We start from the raw sequence: 21,732 nt of genomic DNA, 5'->3' as shown, positions 1-21,732 counted from the left end.
ACAAACTGAGCCCCTCCCCGGGTTCCCTTACCTCAAGGCCGGTGGCCAGTCTCAGAGGCCTGCCTTTCCCACGTGGAGTGGTCCAAGTCCACCCCACCCAGGGTCCAGGCCCTAAACTCCTCAGGACCTAGGGATGAAAGAGCCAGGGACCTCCTCCTCCCTTCTCTCTAGACACCTTCGGAGATGCCCTTTCAGCCACGGGACAAACAACTCTCCATTGTCAAGCAGAGCGCTGTGGCTCCCCGGCCACTCTCTTCCATTCCAGGATAAGTGCCTGCCTAGCTTCGTCTTCAACAGCCGAAGGGCCTGTATTGTACTTTTCTCAAAGCAAGGAAGCAGCCTGCGCTGAAAGAGGCAATTCAAGCCTCTATCTTGAAAGAGAGAAGCTGCTGGAAGTTTCTAACATGGCTGTTTTGCCCACTTCTAGTCTTTGAGATGTCAAACACTGGAGTGGAGCCTCAGCAGAGCTCAGGTGAAGTATAGGGAGGCCTGTGGTCTGCTCGCCGGTCCCTTTGCTCCCTGTGCCGGGCAGATGGGACTCCCCCCTGTTTTTCATGTGAGGGGACAGCCTTGCCAAGGTTAAGTGTTCCTAATTCCCAAGTAGCTCCGGGCCCAAGGCTCTTTTGGCCTCATTTCTGTGTCCACCAGGACACATTTCTGTGTCCAAGGAAGCCTCCTGACATGCAGGTGAGGGCTCCCCTGGGGCCCTACAGGGAGGAGGGCTGGGGGAGGGGGAGAAAGTGCCCCCTTGCCCCCAGCTGGATGGATGCCTGTTGTGACGTCTCACAGGCCTGGTCTACAAGCTGCTATTGGAGTCTAGCTAGTTTTGCTTGTGGTGTGCCAGGCACTTGGCCCGCCCGAGGTTCATTATCCTGAGGCTGAAGGGCACGAAGCAGCTGCTCACGAACTAAGAGGAGAGGCAGTAAAGAGGTTAAGCATGCCTGGCTTTGAATCCAAACTCCACTATATACAATTGGCGTTACCTCGGGAGAATGTTCTTCCGGGCTACCGATGGGGTAGCATCACGGTGAAGCTGTGCGTGGGAGCTCCTGGGAGACTGCCAGCCCCAGGGGAGGCGCTGCAGAGAGACAACCACCTCATTACTGGCTACCATTCAAGCCTCGGAGAGCCAGACTCCGCAGCCTGGCCCACCCGGCACTCTCTGCATCTCCTGAGCAATGCAGCAGGGCCGGGCTCCTCACGGGGCCTTGAGATGGAGTCTGGAAGCAGAGACGACGAAAAGTGTAGGAGTCTGGGTAGCTGCACGCATGACACACTAACTTTATTCACATTGATACAAAAGTAGATTTCTCTAGAAATGTTCTCTTGTGCCAGAGGGCGAGAGTGGAGTGGCACATGGCAGGAGGGCAGGGGAGGAGGCCTGAGGGAGGCAGGGAGGGCGGGGGCCAGAGTGTGGGCCACAGAGGCAGGGTGGCAGGCAGTGGGGGCTGGACAAGCAAGAAGGGCGGGGTGGGGAGGGGCGGTGGCAGGCCCTCCACCCGGTTCCGTCCACACGGATATCCTGGGAGCTCTCAGAAGAACGGGAGCTGGGGGCCAGGGAACTCAGGCAGGAGAAGGCTCTGGGTAGAGGACTTTCCTCTGCTCCTGGCTGGCTGCCAGCCCCCCACACCCCCGTAGAACTTCCCGGGGGCTCCGACAGGTGAGAGGCTGGGTAGCCCGACCCTTCCCACGTCCCCTTCTTCACACTACTCTTGGACGACTGGCCATGTCCCAGAGGGACCGAGGCGGTGGGGGCGGGGGGTGAGGAGGGGGTACACAGATAGATGCTCACATAGGCAAAGAGGGAACAGAGGCTGGTCTGCCCACTGAGGGGCCCCAGGGGTCTCACTGGGGCAGGGCCTTGAGGATGGCGTTCACCTCCTCCGCCACGGCTGTCAGAGCAAATTCAAACTGGTCCTGGGGAAGGGCAGGGGGAGGATGGTCATGGAGAGAGGGCGTGGGCTTTTGGGAGGGGGAGCCGGGGAGGTCACTTGGGTGAGGGGGAGTCCTCCTGGGAAAGGTGAGGGCAGGTGGGGGAGGCAGGCTGTTGCTGGTTTCCCTGGGGGAGGCCAGCAGCTCGGGTCAGCACAGGGAGGAACAGTCACCTTAGAGCGGACGAGGCCAGGCCGTTGGTCACGGACGTGCTCCAGGGTGGCAGCGATGTCGATCTCCTTTACTCCTGGAGATTGGAGAGGGCACAGGGCTGCTCAGGGGTTGTCCAGAGGAGGAGAGGACCCAGAAAGCCTAGAGCATCCTGGCCTGGGAGGCTTAGAGGACTGGGCAAAGCCCGGGGTTGTGATAACCGGTCCCTGCAGGAGCTCCTGTGAGCCTGGGTGCTGGGACGGCTCGTCAGGGCCGGGCTGCAGGCGCTGTGGGGAAGGCCCTCACCTTTTGCCATGCGGTTCAGTACCATGTCAATGAGGATGTAAGTGCCAGTCCTCCCTGCACCGTCGCTGAAACGAGAGATGATGACAGGCTCAGCTCGGGACCAGCAGAAAGGGGGAGGGGCAGAGGAGACAGGGAGGCTTGGGGTGGGGAAGACACTGGTGGGGCCATTTAGGCTGGGCTCGGGGAGGGCATGAGTGAGCTGAGGAGGCAGCGATCATAGCCCCTGGGCCCTGGGAATTGGGCCTTGAGTGGGGAGCCTGTGCCCCACGGGGTGTCACTTGGGTAGTGGGCCAGCCTAAAAGCAGAGTCCTGGCTCAGTCCTAAGGTGGAAACAGCTGGAGGGGATGGGAATGGCCCTTTCCAGCCTCTAGCCAGGCTTTGGTTCAGCAAACTTTTTTCTTTTTTTCTTCTTCTTCAACCATTTAAAAATGTGAACACCAGTCTTAGCTCATGGGTCATTGAAAAAAAAAACAAAACCAGGTGGTATGTTGAACTTGGCCCCTGGGCTGTCGTTGGCCAGCATCAAGGGGCGAGGCAGGCAGCATGCACGGGAGATGTGCCCAGGGCGGAGGACCAGAGAGAGGGGTGGGAATCAGGAATGCCCCACCTTGGGGCCCTCTGGCCTGGGCTGCCCTGTCCCCTGTGATCCCCATCCCTGCCCCCAGCCCGTCCGCACGCACCTGCAGTGCACAATGATGGGGCAGGAGCGGCCCCGGTAGCACTTGTTCACTTTCCTGCAACAAGAAGTGGGTGTGAAGGCGGGGAGGCACCAGCAAATCCCTGGGGGGCCTCTCTTTCTTCTTGTTGTCCCCACGTGCCCAGGGCAGAGGAGGGAAGAGGGCTGGAGGAATGAGTCAGGGCAGGAGGCAAAGAACCAGAGATGGTGTGGGTGGCTCTGGGCTTGCCTTGTCACTTAATGAGCTAGGTGCCAAGCGATGCACCTGGGAACGGCTGACTTGGGCTCTTCGAGCCTCAGTTTTATTGTCTGTAAAGTGAGGGTGATAATGATAGTAAACCTCTTCTTAGGGTTCTCACCATGATTGCATGAGGTAATCCATGTAAAGAATTAAGCATAAGGCATACAGTGGGTGCTCAATAAATGGTAGTACTATTAATGATACTACATCATATCAATAGCCACCTCTGCTAAAGTCCAGGGAGAATAGGTTTTCTGGTGACTTCAAGGGTGTCAGTCTTGTCACCTTCCTGCTCTGCCCCTCTGCCCTCCTTTACAACTGCCCAGGCTCTTCCCCTCCCCACTCAGGCCCCTTGTAGTCCTCACTAGCAATGAGGTCAGGTAGCTCTAGGCACAAAGATCTTTTGACCAGGGGAGGACAACCTCTCAGCTCTGAATGTTATGAGGCTGTCTGTCTCCCGGAATCAGCCTCATCTCAGCACAGGTGCTCTGTGGTTGGGTCATATTTAGACTTGGGGTCCACTTGGACCTCAGACTCTTTTCTGTTACCCTGACTGCTGCCCTCTCAGCAGGAAGCAGGGGATTTTCCCCTTCTTCAGTGGCCTAGTCTAACCTGCCCTTGTCCCTTATGACTTTCCTGCTTGGAGAATTACCTGCAGATCCTGATACCCTCAGTGGGCCAGGACCAGGGAGGACCACCTGAGGAATTATTAGATTGTTTCAGGGAACGCTTGGAACTTAATGGTCTACCAGTGTGATTCCTCCAGACTTGCAAGGGCTAGGTGACTCTGAATGATTTTACAGGAGTCCACATGGTTTTCTAGCAAGTTGTAAGTTGTCTCATGTGTTAGAGAGCTGGGATTGAACAGAAGTCTCTGCAGTAGGCTCCCAATTGTTTAATAATAATGACAATGAATCGTATCTAGAATTCATCGAGCCTTTGCTGTGTGCCAAGCACTGAAACGAGATTTTACAGACTTTATCCCATTGACTCTTGTGACAACCCCCTAAAGTATGGGTCATCATCCTCATTTCACAGGTAAGAAAACAGAGATCAAGAAACTTGTTCGGGGTCACTTTTTAGCACTTAAAAAAAAATTAGTTTGCCTTCCCTCTGGTAGACCTTCAGCAAACCATATTTATTAGGCAGCAGTTAAATTTGCTCCGGGTGTCCAATGGCAACTGAGTTTACATACTTCTGGCCTAAAGCAAAGAAATGTAATCTTTTAGCTTACCTGTGCAGTCTTAAAAACGGTCCATGCACTAATTCTATAAAGATTTTTTTAAATGTGGAAAAAAGAAAATAGCTCTATGACCCCTGGCATTGCTTTTGAAAAGCCCGTGTCTCGGGCTCCAGGGGGCCCAGTTAGAAACCATTATCCTGAGGCTCAGAAACTATCCCCAGCTGGGGCGCCTGGCTGGCTCAGTGGGAAGAGCACGTGATCTTGGGGTCCTGAGTTCGAGCCCCACATTGGGTGTAGAGATTACTTAAATAAACTTAAAAAAAAAAGAAAGAAACTATCCCCAGCTTCCCAGCCCAGCTCTGCTCCTCTGCTCTCTGCCCAGCACCTGGAGACCTCAGGCCAGCCTGGCAAGAGGCAGAGAAGCAGGTGAAGGCTGCAGTGTGGGCCAGGGGGGGAGATTGGGGGTGCTGGAGGACTGGCCTGGTGGGGGGGTGCTGTTGTCAGAACAGGCAAAGTCCTCTAGTTAGCTTCCTGTCCCGGCTCCCACCGGCTCCCCTGAGTCCCCAGCAATCCCAAGATCCTCCGCACTGCCTTTGATAGTGTTTGTCTCCTCCGAGTCCCTCGCCCCCACCCCAGCCCCAGCCCCCAGCTCTCCCAGCAGCCTTCATGGGGCCCCTGGGCCCACAAGTCCTGATTGGATTGTCCTGTCCATGCAGCGGCCACGCCTGCCAATGATCACTTTTGTGACTATGCAACTGGAGAGAGAACACTAGCTGCAGATCACAAAAATGACACTGGCAGCCGTGAGAGGGAGAGAGACAGAGGAGGAGAAGGGAAGAAGGGCAGAAGGACAGAGTGGGCAGACAGAGGGAGGGAGAGACCGAGAGAGGCAGAGCAGGCAGGGAGGTGGAGAAAGCAGGGAGAGAGGGGATGGAACAGGGGAGACCTGCAGGGCAGGAGAAATGGAGAGAGAAAGTAGGACAAACTCAGAGACAGTGGGAGAGACAAGAGATGAGGGGAGAGGCATGGGGAGGGGAGAGAGAGGGAAAGGAAGGAAAGACAGACGGGGGGAGAAATAACAGGCCAAGGAACAGCAAGAGATAAAGAAGGACAGATGGGCAGGAGGGAGTGAGAGACCAGGGCACAGCAGACACCCAGAATATGCTGGAGATCCCAAAGAGCAGCACGGGAGGCGACGAACAGGTGAGACAGGAGCCGGGACCGGGAGAGGGAGAGAAGGCGGGGGGGGGGGGGGGGGGTGGAGCTTGAACTCAGGTGAGCCCTTCTTGGGGGCGGGGGTGATGGAGGAGCCAGACGCGGGGAGGCAGGGAGAGAAAAGGGGCGAGGGGGACACAGCAGGCAGAAGAGCAGAGAGCGGGAGCACGCGGGTGGAGGGATGCGCACAGCCAGCCAGAGCATCAGTCCGGGCTTGCGGGGTCTGGAAGGGGGGCGGCTGGAGGTCGGAGGCCGAGGCTCCAGGTCGGGCTGGAGGGCCCGCCTCACAAGACCAGAGCCCCCAGGAGGAGCTGGTGGTCGGTGGGGGCGGGGCGCGGCGGTGGGGACGCCCAGCTCCCCCGCCCCCGGCTCGCGCGCCGCTCTCTCCCCGCCCTGCCCCCCTCACCTGCGGAAGTCCAGCAGCGGCCGGGTGGACGCCGGAGTGCCCTCTGCCGGCCAGCTGAGGAAGTGGAACTGCGTGAGCGTGCGCGTCTCCTGGGTCTGCACGTTCTTCAGGTAGAAGCTGCGCACCAGGAAGTCCTCGCACCAGATGTGCTCCGACACGAGGTTCACCTGCCGAGGAGCGGGCCCAGGCCTGAGCACGGCAGCGCCTCTCCAGATCCTCCCAGCCTCCCAGGCCGGCTCAAACTCTACATCCTCCCGGAAGCTTACCCAACCGCCCGCTCCTACTGCCCCAGCTGTCCCCAAGACCCCTAGTTGTTTGTGTCACTTATGGGTTGCTCAGGACAACGGGTGGCTTTTCCGCCCAGACACAGCTACTGTGGGCTTCTTGAGGTCAGACTTCCTCCTTCCTCACAGAGTCTAGCAAAGTGTCTGTGCTACACACACCAAAAACTTTGATGAGATTTTATAATATTTGTATTCGTTTCTTTTCCTTTAACCATGAGCAACACCAATTAAAAAAAAAAGCTTTTAAAAAAAAGACTGCCGAAACAAAAAGGAGAGAAAAAAAGAGAAAAAACGAAAAAACGAAAAAACAAAAAACCCAAAATAAAGAAAAAAATATAAAAATAAACAGAAAAAAGAAAAAAATTAAATTAAAAAATAAATAAAATAAAAAAGGAAAAAACAAAAAAAAGGAAAAAAAAAAAAGACCGCTGAGTGCTCATCGGATGATGAAAAATTATCCAGTGCTCCCCCAGTAATGAGAAGCTTCCATTTTCTCTTAGTGTCTCCTGCTTTACAGGGGGGGTCACCTTCCATGTGTCAGGAATCTGTTCCTCTTTCCTCGGCTTTGCCTCTCCCCAGTCCCCCGCCCCCCTCGTCTTCTCTCCTAATGAAAAAGTTTGTTTCTATTCTATACGTGACTGATGGTTATTTCTTTCTTGGCTTTGGAAACTCAGAGCTAAGTGAGGCTAGATTAACGTAGGTCTTAAATGTTGGTCTTTGGTTTTACTTCTCTTCCCCGTCTCATATACTCTCAGCTTCCAGCTTATGACCTCAGTTTTGGTGGTTTTATAGTTTTATTTCTGTACCTTTCATCATAGGTCCCTACAAATGCTTTCTGGCCCTGGCTGGACACACACATGTAAATGTATAGTACGTGTGTGTGTGTGTGTGTGTGTGTGTGTGCATATGCATTCATACATGTATGAATGGTTCACCGTCCAGTCTCCATTCCCATCGTCCCCCGGCCATGGGGTCTTGCTGACCTCATATACGTGGTAGAGGGAGGACCCCTCATCTGGCCAATAGCGGTCACACTGCTTGACACCATCCTCCACCAGTGGGGTCAGCATGACGATGACGGTACAGCCACTCTCCCACACCATCTAGGGACAGAGACGCCATTCTAACCTCTCCGGCTGCCCTCAAAGACCACTGGTCCCTGGAGAAGCCCTCCTTCCAAGAACTCACCTGCCAGAAGTCTGCAATGGTATGGGACAGCGGGCCCTGTGTGGCTATGTAGGCTGGCATCCGAGGGTCGTGCTCAATCTGGGGCAGGGAAGACACATCATGAGTCAGAGTGGGAAATGCTACAGTGGAGAGGCTTGGTCGGAGGGAGCAGGCTGGGAGAGCTTGAGAAACCCCCACTTCCACACCAGGATATCAGGCCCCATAATTCCAGGGCGTCAGGTGGAGCAGATGGTGACCAGAAGGAAATGGAGTTTATGCAGGCAGGATAAAAATGGGGCGGAGGAGGGGGCTGGAGCCAGGGCCACTTACAATGGGGCTGGCATTGATGTAATCACTCCGAGAAGGGCTGCTCTCCACCTTCAGCTTGATGCGAGCGTGATCATCTGCACAGACCCCACATCCCACCTCAGATGCCCCTCCAGTTATTGGGGTCCTGGTACCTCTGCCACTTGGCCTGAGCCAGGAGCCCAGCCCTTCCCCCCAAGCCATCCAGGGCTCCCAGCAGAGAGAGGGCTGGGCCAGGTTGACCAGCAGGACTCACTCACAGGGCAGGAAGTCAGGGTGGCGGTTCTTTTTGACGTTGCCCTCCCCCTGGGCTGTGGCACAGGTGTTGGGCTCTGCCTGGTAGGCACACAGGGCCTGCCACTCCTTGGCCAGGCGGCCCCGGTTCCGCAGGTGGTCCTCCATGTACGCCTGCAGTGACACCACAGCCTGGCTCTGGCCCACGCCACCGGCCCTGCCTCTTCTAGCATCCTAGAAGCTAGAAGCATCCCTTCACCCCCTCTGGGCCCCGGCCCTGTCCTGACCAGGATCATGTGTCCTGTGGAGATGTCCATGTTGGCCTGGGCGGGCTCCTCGCACCAGGACGGTGTGCTGCTGTGGGAGCTGGGGCTGGCCTGGGCCGCGTCACTAAACTGGGAGGACACGCTGCTCACGCGAGAAGGCTCCGGCGGACCCTCCGCCCGGTTGAACAGGGACTTTGTGGCCATGTGCTGGCGGCACAGGTCCTGCAGGAGAAAGATCAGGCAGGGCTCCAGGGCCCCTAAAGCCCTTTCAACATTGTCCTGGGCTCCATTCTAGGCTCATCCCTGATGGATTCTGTATGAAACCCCTCTCCTCTGGGGGAGGCTCCGCTGCCCTGGTCCTCATTCTTTTCAAGGCTATTCTGTTTGGGTGGTGCCTCTGACAACCTCAGAGATGAGAGTGGAGTCCCAGAAATGTGGCCCTGGAAAGAACCTTAGGAAGCATCTGTTCCCAATTCCCGTCCATTCAAAATGTCCCCGCAACACCCCTGCTTGGGTTTCTGTAGGCCCAGCCCGGGTATTCCCAGGCATGGGTGCTCACTCCCCATCCAACACCCCACCCTCACCCTATGTGAGACCCAGACTCCCAAGCCCCTTCCATTCCCTCTCGTCTACAAGCTTTCGGGGCCACACACCTGGTACTCAAAGGTAGTGTCACCATGGGCCCCCTCAGGCCCCAGGGCTGCCAGGCGCTCCTTGTCCCGCTGCCGTGCATGCTGCCGCACACACAAAGCCACTGCCAGAGCCACCAGCAGCCCGGCCACGCCTGCCAGGGCCACCAGAGTGAGCAGCACTGAGCGCATGGGAGAGGTGCTGCGGGCTGGTCGGGGAAGGACTGCAGCTGCCTCCTCCCTCTGTGGGAACAAGGCTAGAATCAAGGGGGGCAGTGGCAGTGGAGATTTAGGAGCTGTTCCTCAACCCCCGTCCCCCCCCATGCCACGCTCCCTGCTAGGGTATCTCCGAGGGCAAAGCTGGGAGGGCAAGGGTATGGTGGCACAGGCAGAAGGGCTCAGAAAGACCCAAGATCCTCCTTCTCCATCCCCATCGGACCAACTCAACCACACCGCACTGCCTGAAACTTAGTGGATGACCCTCACTAGGAGTTTTGCGTTTAAAAAATGAATGTAGAGGAGTTTGGAGAGTCGCAAGGAATTGAATAGTAGAATGTGAGGCATCAGTGTTGGATGCAGAATAGAAATATATTTTGAGTTTAATGTCCTTACTGCATAGGGTTTTCCCTTGGAACTTAGAACTTTGCGGCCGAAGGCTATGGACACCTCAGGTGGTTCTTCCAAGCAGGAGGCCTTCCTATGGAAGACTGGTCTTGCCCTTGAGGAGGAGGAGGGGGGAGAGGGAGGGAGGGAGGGAGGGAGGGAAAGGAAGGAGGAGGAGCAGCCACTGGGGCCATCTGCTGGCCAGAAAGTGAACTGCAAGGGGAAGGCTGCTTTGGCAAAGCCTGTGGGCCAGCCAGGTAGGTACATGAAGTTTCAGCTCTGGTTTTCCTGCCAAGTTTGCCCCCATCTCTTGTGGATAATGTCAGCCCTCTGGGGTTTCAGCTGATTCTTCGGTTAGCTCATACCTGTCCCACTCCTGTCTGCAAGATCTGGAGCCCTGTCTGTGCTTCCAGTTCCGACTTCACCAGCCCTGCAGGGAAGCTGTGGGTCAGACTCTCTCCAGCTCCAGGTGGGCTCCACTCCACGTCATGCTATGCTTGGTGGCAGGCAGGGCCCGTGTGTGTTGGGAATATTTCAAGGGGGGCATCAGCCACAGGCCTGGGTATGTCCTACTAAGGCTGGGGCTGGGACCAGGAAGTATTTACCAGCTTGCTGGGTCACATCAGCCAAAGACAGGTTCTGTTCATTGTGTCGGATGCGGAAGGTGAGGGCCGGTCCCACCACACTGCCAAACAGGAGCTACATTACTGCCTCACCCACCACAGACCCCAGACTGTAACAGAGAGGCCAGCTCTGGTCCTCTCCCCATGAGAGGATAAGCTGGGGCTGATCAGACATGCCTTACAGGGATGTTTGAGGGAAATGCTGGATGAGGCCAGCATCCAGTGTGTGTGTGTGTGTGTGTGTGTGTGTGTGTGTGTGTGTGTGTGTGTGGTGGGGGGCACCTTCAATGCAGCTGGGAGCATCTCTGACCCCACCTTGGCCACTTACCCAAGACTTTGTCTTCCCTTCCTTCCCTGAGCCCCTCCAGCCACCTCTCCCCTCCAGCTACCTTCTAGATCCTGGCTGCCCCAGCTAGATACCAGCCCCACCTGATGTTGATGAAGCTGCCAGAGGACACATGCACATGCTCAGCTAGGATCTCCAGCAGCTTGACTCCTGCCGCCAGACTCAGGGGCCTGAAGGTGGAGAGCAGGAAGAGGAAGGAAAGTGGGGATCCTCTTGGCCACTTTCTTGAAACAAACTACCTCCTGGGGTACAGAGGAGCCCACCTCTGTCCACTTCACATCTGGATTTCTGCTCTCTGCTTCTTGCCAGGCAGGCCAACCCACGCAACACCCCCTCCCCAGGGAGGGCCGATGGAGGGGACTGGAAGGCTTGCCCCGGCTGAAGCCCTTACTTCTGGTCAGTGACAATGTAGCCATACTCCTCTGCTGATGGCTGAGCTGCCGGCCGCCTCACCACCGGGGGCTGGCTCTGGCCCGGTGGACTTTTCTTCTCCAGCAGGACAGGTGTGACAAGGTGGCTTGCAGCTCTGGGGGGCTCGGAGGATCCAGAGCTCAGCACCTGCTGGGCTTTATTGGAAGTGGGACTGGCAGTGGGGTATCCAGGCAGGGAGGGTGTGGGGGGTGGAGGCTCCGCCGTGCTTCCACGCTGCACCTGCTCCTCGGTTGTCTGTTTGGAAGAGAGGATAGAGGTGTGGTCTCCAGATGATAGAGGGGATGGGGGTTGGGGGTCCACATCTTAGGGACTCTGAGGTCCCTAAAGAGGACCTTGGGACTTGTTTCTTTCTACACCCCCCCAGGGCCCAGGGAAGCATTGGGCACAGAGAGGTCACCCAGAAAAGTGAGTCAGGTGGATGAATGAATGAATGAATAAAGGATTGAATGAATGCAACATGATCAGTAATGATCCACAAGATGGAACTGGAGTGAGGAGAACCTCTGGAGTGAGGGAAGGTGGTGTTAGGAGACATGAACAGGCAGGTAATGGTTTTTAGACTTCTGTTTAGCCACAAAATCTCAGAAGTCGAACGCGTGAGAAAGATAGAGCTCTTCAGGCTCCAGGGGGGCCAGGAGCCTGCATGTGACTCCCCTCTTCACCTAGGGATACTCAGAGCAGGGTCTGAAACGACTGCAGTGAAAAAAGTAGCAAATTGAGAATTCTAGCTTCTAGACCCAGCTCTGCCATCAAGTTGAGGTGAGATCTTAAGGCAAGGATTTGCAGGCTCTGGGCCCTGGCTCCCCCACAAATGAGGAGGGTTGGAAGATATAGATCTGGGTCCCAATGCTGAGGTTTAGATTTTGACAAGGGGGTTTGCTGCTAGGGGCACTATGGGTCAGGGAGGTGCCACAAACTCACTTTCTTGATGTCAGTTCCAACATTTACAACCCCTCCTGTAGAGACAGGAAAAACAAGACTCTGGGCAAAGGGCCAAGGTGAAGGTCCATACAACACAGGTAGGAGAAAGGGCCAGCGACCCTGAGCCTGTTGCATCTGCTGTGGCCTCTTTTTCCTCAGTCAGTGACCCAGCCCTGCCTTTGGTCTCATCCTAAGCATGGTCTCATGCCTGTTTGCTTCTACCTCATAATTGTTTTATCAGCTCCTTCCAGAGTTATTGGCCACACGTCTCAAAACTATTCTTTGTCCAGTCCTCCCCTTACCCATCAATTACTGGCTTCACTTGGCATTGGCCACTTCCTTCCTTAGAGGCTGTTATCATCCACCCACATTCCTTGGTGCCTCCTGATCCCGGCTCATACCCCCTGTTGGCTTATTCTTCCATTACTCCCCACCCCTCCAGTTCTTTTCCGCTCTAACTCAGCTCACCACCCCACTCCCTTGCTTCCTGCCCCTGGCAGGCAATGACCCTGTGCTCGTGTCTCAAAAGAGCTCCCTTCTCTGCCCCCTGACCTTCCCCTCTAGGCTGCTCCATGTGGGCTTGAGAGTTGGGGCAAGGGGCCATCATGTTGCTGGTGGTTGCTGGTCTCTCTGTCTGGACACTCACCCAGATTTCGTCCTGCGCCCTTGGGCAGCAGCTGCAGCAGGGTTGAGAGGGTGGAGAGCTGCTCAGGGGTCAGCTGACGCAGCTCCACCCCATAGCCCGCAAGCACAGCTGCCAGTTTCTGGAGAGTCACGTCTGCTGGGAGCCAGACACAGAGCTTATGGCGAGATGGTGGCGGCGAGATGAACTTGTGGGAGGCATTTGGGGGTGGGAGGGTACTAGCACACTTAAAAGCTTCTTCTCAAACCCCAGGACACTGATGCCCTCCACCTTCCAGCCCTTGCCCACACTTTGGGGGAATGGCCTTCTTAGGGCCAAGACCAAACTTCAGGCCCACCATGGACATCTTGACTCTCCAGCTGCAGAAGAGTTATGTTATCTCCACCCCTCAGGGTGTCCCCACTGCCTACCTAGTGCCTGGCATAGATCGGGTTGTCAGTAGACATTAGTTAAATATATGAATGACTTTAAGGACGAATTAACAAATGCATGGGTCATTAGGAAGGAGCCCGCGGATGCAGCCCCCACAGGAAGGGAACGGTGCTGAGAACTCTGATACCTGGCAGCTCTGCTGGAGAAGGAGGTTTCTCCCTGCGACCTTCTAGCCCTTCCTCCTCATAGCCCTCTGAGGAGTCCTGTGCCCGGCTGCTGTCCCCTTGCTCCGGAAGCCTTGGTGCCCTGGCCCTACTGGGCGCTGGCAGCTCCTGGGCCAGGTAGAGAAGCCCTGACTCCTGGAAAAGTTGACCAGGTGAAGGCCCTGGAGGGTCCCCATAAGAGTGGTCAGAGGGAGCCCCAAACATGCCCTTGGAGGCAGTTCTGCTGAAGAGGGTAGAAGGTTCAGCCTTGGGTAGGGGGCCGACGCTGATCATCCCTGGCGAGCTCTCTGAGCCCCGGGAGCCATCGCGGGAGCCAAACTGTGGGGAAACAAGAGATCCGGGTAAGAGGAGATATCAGGGCTCAGGGATAGGTGTTGGGGGGGCAGTGTTTAAGGCTCACCTGATGGAACAGGTAGGGCTGCAGCAGGGCAGGTTCATAACTCAGAGCAGGGTGGGGGGCCTGCGGGGGTAGCAGCAGGTGCTCCAAGAGAGGGGGCAGCAGCTCAGCCTGCAGAGGGGAGAGTGGAGAGCCCACCCCAGCTCCACCCCCACCCACTGGAGGTTGAGGAAGCCGGTGCTGGGCTGCAGGGGTGGAGCCAGTAGGGATGCCCTGTAAGAGCAGCTCCCCAGCGGGACCAGGTCTCCTGGGCACCAAGCCAGATCTGGGGAAGAAAGCAAAGTGTACATGTGTGTGTTGGTTGTGTGGGGCAAGGGCATACAGAGCCTACAGGGGGCAGCGATGGTGGGACCAGACAGGCTCAGCAGTTTAGAGTAACCATGACCTCTTAAGAAATGAGATAGGCTCAGGGGAAGAGAGTAGCATGAGGAAGGGCCAGAGGGCCAAGCCTGGGCACAGGTCATTGCCTCCCTGGGAAGCATGCCTAGGTCCCTGAAACACAGCAGGGGAGGTTAGGGATGTGTGAGACAAGGAATGGAGGAGAGAATGGGTGCAGGAGAAGGCAGCCAGGTACCTCCATAGATAAACAGTGGCTGCAGTTTGCCCCGTTCCTCCTGTATTCATATCCCCACACCTGCCTCTCCAAGTGTGTGTTCAAGCATTCAGTTCAAAGATACAGTACTCCCCCCCCACCCCCCCACAAACTCTGCCCTTCTACCCCACTCTGCCTTTTTCATCCTGCTATCATCATTGGAGCCCCATGGCCCTCATTGACTTTCCTCTGCTTGTAGGGTCTGAACAATGCCTTCAGAGGCCCTAACCGCAGAAGGATGATGGTCTTTCCACATACACTTCCACATAGTAATGAAATGGAACATTCAACATTATCCATATGACAAAATTCTCATTTGTCCCATGCTGACTCCCTTGATGCTTCTTTTAAATTATGAAATGTCCAAGTTTTTCAAAACTTTTTTTTCCCCGCTGTTTTGCTGGATCCCTGGCGGTGAGCTCAGCTCATACTGAGCATGTGAACATGTCAGATGACCACTCCTGAACCTTTTACCCGTGCCTGAGGCTGCTGACCTTCGTGCCCCTTTCCCTCCCCTTTCCCTCTGTCCATCAAGACAGGACCACAGACCCACCAGCCTTGCCTTGCTAGAGCTATTGAGAAAGGATGCCTACCTGTCCCTTGGACGGGGCTCTGGGGGGTGAAGCCTGGGGATGCGTTCCATCTCCTGGGAGATCACATACTGGGTGAGGTCATCGTGCCAGGACAGTCCTGCCAGGGGACAGGATAGGGTGAGGTTGGCTTGGGACAGTCTGAGGGCCCAGTAACAGGGACCAGTGGAAATCAAAACCGCACTCTCTATCCTGCAGTGTATTGAGTTTGGCAGAGCAGAGGGGCAGTGGAGGTGGTCCAGAGACCTGGTGGGTGGTTTGAGCTGCCCTCTTCCCACACTCGGGTACAGATTTTGGAGCCATCAGTGAGACTAAGTTTGAATCCTCTGCCATTTACTCATTGTGCAACTTTGGGCAAATTGCTGAACTTGTCTGAGCCTCAATTCTCTCATCTGTAAAATGGGGGTTTATACCTCCTAAGATTGTGATAATTAAAATAACCCAACATAACATGGTAAGACTAGTACCCGTCACATAGTGAACTTTAAACAGCTGCTCTTATCATCATCATCATCATCATTATTATTTCTATCCTTTTTGTTGATACTGAAACTTACTTTTCTTTGTAAAGTGGGAATAATACATACTTTGTGGGGCTATTGTGAAGATCAAGTGCAATCAGAGAAATGAAAGTGCTAACAAAATTCTAAAGCACTATACACATTTTAAACCACCACCATCAATCATCTTATGCTGGTGCAGATCTCCTGTCGGACTCTTTCCTTTCATGAAACTGCTCTCATGGAAGGTCAGTTACCTATTCTAAAGGCATAATCTCCCACTCTCCACCCCCATTTCTTCTTTCCTGCTTCTGAGTTAATAGCCTGTACTGCTCCTAACTCATATTCTAAGATTGACTAGCATCCATACCTGCTTTCTTGCCTCTGAACATTAGATAACTCATCCTATCAGAGGCCAATTCCTCCACTTGAGCACTGGATTTCATCTCTTACTCCCTACTCAAGAACATCTTCTCCGCAATTTCCCCTTATTTCCTACATGATCATTTTCCTCTGTTCTCTACTGAATTATTCCCTTTAGCATACAAACATGATGGAATTTCCTTTCATCTTAAAAAGTTACTGCATGACCCCACATTCCTCTCCAGTGATCACTCCATTTCTTCCCTTTTCTTTGCAGCAAGACTCCTTGAAAGTGTTGTCTCTACTGGCTGTATCCAGTTCTTTTCTCTCCTTCCCTCTTAATCCACTCTATTCAGGATTTTATTCCCACCTATTCTACCAAAATATTTTCATCCAAATCACCAGGGACTTCTGCTTATCTAAAGCCAGTGGCCAATTCTCTGATCTCATCTTACTTCATATACCATCATTATTTGACACTGCTGATCAGTCCTTCCTTTGCGATACACTTCCATTTGATTTCTAGGACACTGAACATTCTTGTTTTTCCTCCTACCTCCTTGGCTCCCCCTTCTCAGTCTCCCTTGTTGGTTCCTCTCCTTGTCCTGGTCCTCTTAATATTGTAATTCTCTAGGCTTCTTCTTCATATACACTAAATCGTTTGCTTATCTCATCTACCTCATGGGTTTAATTGTCATTAATATGCCAAAGAATTCTAATTTCCTATCTCCACTCCAGAATCCTCCATCTCTCTTTCAAAATCCAATCTCATACTCTCAATTTCCCACTCTATGTGAATGAACATCTTAAATTCAGTATATTCAAAACTGAACACTCCTCCCCAGGTTGATCCTTTTGCATAGTCAATGACATCTCCATTTACCCAATTATTCAGGCAGTAAAATCTGGTGTCATCTTCGACACTTCCCTTTCTTTCACAGCATTGTCCAATATTTCATGAAATCATGCTTACTGCCTTTAAAATATATGCAGAATTCTGTCATTCCTTTCTACCTCCCTGCAACCACCTGATCCATGCCACATTCATCCCTTACATGAGTTATTGTGGTAGCTTTTCACGATCTCCCTGCTTCTACCCTTGACTCCCTTCCGTCTATTCTCAACAAGAACAAGCATGATCCTTTTAAAGTAGAGGTGAGGGGTGCCTGGGTGGTTCAGTCAGTTAAGCATCTGCCTTTGGCTCAGGTCATGATTCCAGGGTCCTGGGATCGAGCCCTGCTTTGGGCTCCCTGCTCGGCGGGAAGCCTGCTTCTCCCTCTCCCACTCCCCCTGCTTGTGTTCCCTCTCTCTGACAAATAAATAAACAAACAAACAAACAAATAAATAAAATCTTTATTTTTTTAAAGATTTTATTTATTTATTTGTCAGAGAGAGAGAGAGAGAGAGAGCGAGCAAGTGAGCATAAGCAGGGGGAGAGGCAGGCAGTGGGAGAAGCAGGCTTCCTGCTAAGCAAGGAGCCCGATGTGGGACTTGATCCCAGGATTCTGGGATCATGACCTGAGCTGAAGGCAGACGCTTAACTGACTGAGCCACCCAGGTGTCCCTAAATAAAATCTTTAAAAAATAAAATAAAATAAAATAAAGTAAAGGTGAGTTTATGCATCCCTATGCTCAAAACCTTGTCATGGGTTCCTCTTTTATTCAGAGTAAAGACAACATCCATCCATACATTCTCTTATAAGTCCCTATAATGATCTGCATCCCTTCCCCCAACACCTTCCACTTTCCCTCTCTATCACTCCTCTACAGCCAGACCATGGAGGTGCTCTCCACGGTATTCCTCAAATTCATGCTCCTGCTTTTTTTTTTTTTTTTAAGATTTTATTTATTTATTTGACAGAGAGAGACCGTGAGAGAGGGAACACAAGCAGGGGGAGTGGGAGAGGGAGAAGCAGGCTTCCCGCTGAGCAGGGAGCCCGATGTGGGACTCGATCCCAGGACCCTGGGATCATGACCTGAGCCGAAGGCAGACGCTTAACGACTGAGCCACCCAGGTGCCCCATGCTCCTGCTTTAGTAAAAGCTTTTCTAGCTCTTTGATCAGGTTGAAACATTGCCCCCAGATAACCTTCTGGAAAACACCTCCACTTCCTTGATGTCTTTGTTCAAATTTCATAGTCTCAATAAGGTCTACCTTGACCACTCAATTTGATACTGAAGCTTCCTACCCCACCATTTCTGATCCCTTTATCATGCTGTAAGATTTGTTTTTTCCCCCCTATAGCACTTACCACCTTATAATATACCATATATTTTCTAATTTATATGTTGTATTCCCCTTACCCCCCAAAAATGTAAGCCCCAGTAGACAGAGATCTTTGTCTGTTTTATTCCCTGATACATCCCAAACACCTAAAACTAAGCTTGCCACATAGTAAGTATTCAACAAAAGTTGTTGAATGAGTGAATTTGATGGGTGGGGTGTTCTCCCAGCTGAGGACTCCAGAATTCATGGTTCTGGAGCACTCAGACAGTTTCAGGGAGTGGGCTCGTCCTAAGGAGATGGACACTGGCCTCTTGCAGTGGCTCCTTCTGTGAAGGCCTCCTCTAGACTCCTCCAAAGAGTCCAAGTGTGAATAGCCCATCTCTATGGTGAACAGCCCAAGACTCCTGTCTTGCCCCCTTCTCCAGCAAGGTCTGGAAAGGTGAGGCTCTAGAAGTAGGTGTGATAAGAATGTTTCATGAAGAGAAGTTCTTGAGGCAGGTGGCCCCTCACTTCCCCACCCTTATCTAACGAAGCCCCAGTGTCTTTCCTTCAGTACAGCTAGACCTCACCTTGGGACATGAGCTGTCGGAGCACACTTTGTAAGCGCTGAAGAACTGGAGAGGTGACTTGCAAAAGGGGCCGGGCCTGCCCCACTCCCACCTGGCACTGTCCAAACAAGCCATCTAAGAGCACAAAAGTGGTGTCAGCAGGGTGCTTGGACAAGAGGCTTTCCAAAGTCCAAGTTGCAAATGGGCATCACTCTCTCCATCTCCTCTCTTGGCTTCAGAGAACTCTGCTCCTTCAGGCCATTCTCTCTTCTCCCCAAGACTGGACTGGTATCCCTTCCCCCTTCCAGGCCTCCCGCACACTTCTTTCTTGTTTGTGTCCCCTGTCTTGTAAATCCTATGCCTGGGCCTCACTCACCCTGAATACAGACTTCAAGGTGAGAGCAGAGTCTGCGGTCAAACAGACAGCCTGTAGAGGGAAAAGCGAGCAGAGGCTCAGAAACCCACACACATAGAATGGTCAGAGGATGGACAGGCTGGGAAAGGGGGAAACAGATGGGGTCCATTCTTTCATTCTAAGAAAGGCTTTAAGCTGGGAGGAGAGTAGGGAAGAGGCCTAGAATTCTTAAGAGAAGGAAGCACAGGATTTGGCTTTGGATTTTAAGGATCTGAGAGTCTGAATCCTTTCCCTAAAAGCCTCAGTTTGCTTAACTGAGTGATGGGGATAAGGCTTCCAGGTGCAGGGGGTAGTGGAGGATCATATACTTCTACTCTCATAGAATTACTATGGGGGGAATTTTTGGCCAAATTCTGAGGAAAATGGGACTTTCCTCCCCAAATCTCCAAAAGCATTCTAACTACGATGCGCTGGGACTCAAAAGAGATGGAAACCCTAGCACACCTTCCCTCCGTGTGGGAAAGGGGTATGGGTGGGGTGTCTCTAAAGCAATGCCCCCCACACCATCCCTGCAGTCAGTGGCCCCAGAGCCGCTAGCGCTGTCCGCGGTGCTGAAGCTCTGAGTTGGGCCCCGCCGAGGGCCACCTAGCCTGGAAGCAGTTATGGGGGAGGGAAGGGTGCTAGGGTCAGGAGTCTCCACAAGACCTGACCCCTCCGCCGTTCCAGACTTCACTTGCCACCCTACCAACCCAAAGGGCCACGGGAAGTACCTTGCATTGGCCTCCAAGCCAGGTGGGGAAGGAGGGTGTCAGACGATGAGGCTGCACCCCTTCCCCCACGCGCCCCACCACCCCACCCTCCCCCGGCCCATGAGTCAGCGCTGACTGTCTCTGTCCGCTCAGATGTGAGTCAGCACCGGCTTGGCTGTGGGGAAGGGGACAGGAAAAGACCCTTCTCTTCACCCTCTTTTGCCGCCTCCCCTAGCCGTCCTCCTCTTATTGGAGATCAGATCGCAGCAATCTGCCTCTCTAAGCTTAAAGAGAAACCCTGGCCCCTCCTTCGGCCTGATCCTCTCCTGGGAGCTGGGACCCCCACGCTCGTGGCCCCAACTCCTACTGCCTGGACGTCAGGACTCCCTCTTCCTATCCCTACTTCCCACCCCCAATCCCTTAGCGCGTCACCACTTCTTTGGCGCCTCAGCGAGACTTCTCCCGTGGTCTTGTAGCCAGTGTCTAAATTCTTCTGTCCATATGCACCCCTATTCCTCCTCCTAAACCAGCAATCTTGCCCTGAGCCTGCTTCTCTTAGGTCCCGCCCCCGTATTCCCAGCCCCACCTCCAGGCCTACGCCCCTTTCCTCTCAGACGCCCTCTCATCTTCCTCACCTCCCCGTGCTTCCCCCTACCCTACTCCAGACACATATTCTACCTGAGCTTCCTACCTTCGTGACACCCCTCCCCCACCCCCCACCGAATTTTGCTCCCGGCACCACACTCCAGCCCCCACCCCACCCCACCCCCCGCATTTCCTCCTGACCGTGGGCACTAATGGCGCTGCAGCCTCCCGGGCGGCTGCTCAGCAGCAGGAGGCAGAGGAGCACCCGGAGACCCCCGGATCCCCCGGGACCCCCAGGCCGCCGCGGGCGCCGCATCTTTCTGGGCTCGGCGCGCTCGCTCCCCTGCCACAACCGCAGCGACGCCGGCCGGAGCCAGCCACAGGGGCCGAGGCGGGGCCTGCCACTCCCCACCCACCTACGAGGCGGGGTCTCTACGCCCCTCTCGCGGCAACTCGGCCAACCCTGGGCGGGTGGTGACGGCATCTCCACCCCCGGCTCTTACGCTTATTTGCGTCATACGTGACGTAAGAGCTCTGTTTTACGGAGGTGCGTACCCGCAGCTCTTCTCCACCAAATAGTAGGCGCTTCACTAGATTTCCCACTTGGCCCCACCCCCTTTTGACATAATGTTTCTCCCCAAGGACTACCACCTCTATCACCCAATCCCAAGGTTGGAGAAAAGGGGTACAGTTGGGTGGGGGCCAGGAAATATATGTGAGTCTAAGTCCTAAAATGAGCATAAAGGTGAGTAGAATAGGTACTGTTACGCCTCTCAATTGATGGTACTGGTATCATCCTTAACAGCAGGGATGGTTATGCATGTGTGCCTGGATTCCAGTTCTAGCAATGCCACCTACTAGGAGTAGAACTTTGGGCAAGTTGCTTAACCTCTCTGCGCCCAAATTCCTAATCTGTAAAAGAGATGTGCTAATAACTCCTACCTCACAAGGTGGTTGTGGGGATTACACGAGTTAAACTCGTGTGGATCACTTAGAACAATGACTGCACTGGCATATACTAAACACATGATACATATTCGCTTTTGTTATTAGCCTTGACTCTCTTTTCTTTTAACCTCTCCTGCCTCAAGCCTATCAACAATTTTTGGTTTTGACCTGCAAAATGCATCTCCCATCTGTCTATTTCTTCTTTCCTCCATATTCACTACTTTATCTAAACCTCTGTGCTCTTTCATCACGAATATTACTGTAATCATCTAACTAGACTTTTGCTTTCACTTTTCTCACCCAATAAGCTAGGGAGTGAGCTTTCTAAAATTCAAATTTGATCACTTTATTCTCTTGCTTCTCATTAAAAATTGTCCAAATTACAAGAAAAGATAGGGTGCATAGTAAATATGCATATGCTCATTATCTAGACTTAACAGTTATTGCTATTTTTCCAAATTTGCTTCTTTTAAAAAGTCAATTATAGACATTCTGTTTCCCTTATAAATGTTTCAATATGCATCTCCAAGAAATAAGGATATTTTCCCACATAATCCAAATGCCCATCTAACAAAATTTACAGTAACTCTCTAATATCATTTAAGGCTCAATTTATATTCAAATTCTCAAATTGATTCAAAAAAATGCCTTTTTCCATCTGTTTTGCTCAAAATAGGAGTAAAAATAATAGGAGTCAAAGACCACCATTGCATGTGGTTA

General features: G+C 53.3%; 1 protein-coding gene across 3 annotated transcripts; it reads right to left on the bottom strand.

Moving 5' to 3' along the window:
- Positions 1-1,250: 1,250 nt before the first annotated feature.
- Positions 1,251-20,402, bottom strand: PTPRN (protein tyrosine phosphatase receptor type N). 3 transcript variants are annotated; one of them, XM_028092178.2, is made up of 23 exons: positions 20,266-20,402; positions 18,752-18,802; positions 18,397-18,510; positions 14,742-14,838; positions 13,560-13,821; positions 13,123-13,477; positions 12,567-12,701; positions 11,921-11,955; positions 10,959-11,233; positions 10,651-10,737; positions 10,204-10,283; positions 9,964-10,028; positions 9,020-9,238; positions 8,388-8,588; positions 8,127-8,274; positions 7,891-7,964; positions 7,582-7,659; positions 7,377-7,496; positions 6,110-6,276; positions 3,069-3,122; positions 2,389-2,453; positions 2,106-2,179; positions 1,251-1,917 (listed from the first exon to the last, which is right to left on the bottom strand). In XM_028092178.2, the coding sequence occupies exons 1-23, from the start codon at positions 20,378-20,380 to the stop codon at positions 1,846-1,848; spliced, it is 2,943 nt and encodes a 980-aa protein (XP_027947979.1). In that variant the 5' UTR covers positions 20,381-20,402; the 3' UTR covers positions 1,251-1,845. The 3 variants fall into 3 exon arrangements, with proteins under 3 accessions (XP_027947979.1, XP_027947980.1, XP_027947981.1); XM_028092179.2 differs by having other exon boundaries at positions 12,567-12,698; XM_028092180.2 differs by lacking the exon at positions 18,752-18,802.
- Between the last annotated feature and the right edge of the window lie 1,330 nt (positions 20,403-21,732).

Source organism: Eumetopias jubatus, unplaced genomic scaffold (genome assembly GCF_037043125.1).
Source record: "Eumetopias jubatus isolate StellerSeaLion01/CBP00866 unplaced genomic scaffold, mEumJub1_p1.0 scaffold_3, whole genome shotgun sequence".
Classification (NCBI taxonomy): Eukaryota; Metazoa; Chordata; class Mammalia; order Carnivora; family Otariidae; genus Eumetopias; species Eumetopias jubatus.
The sequence above is the reverse complement of the archived record's forward strand: the minus strand, read 5'-3'. Positions and strand labels throughout refer to the sequence as shown.

Bases quoted from the DNA above. Each gene is read 5' to 3' on its own strand.
- PTPRN (XM_028092178.2), bottom strand. From the start codon at position 20,380: ATGCGGCGCCCGCGGCGGCCTGGGGGTCCCGGGGGATCCGGGGGTCTC. The intron at 7,965-8,126 runs GTGAGTGAGTCC...GGGTCTGTGCAG, and splicing joins CCACCCTGACTTCCTGCCCT to ATGATCACGCTCGCATCAAG. The intron at 7,497-7,581 runs GTGAGTTCTTGG...CTCTGTCCCTAG, and splicing joins CCATTGCAGACTTCTGGCAG to ATGGTGTGGGAGAGTGGCTG.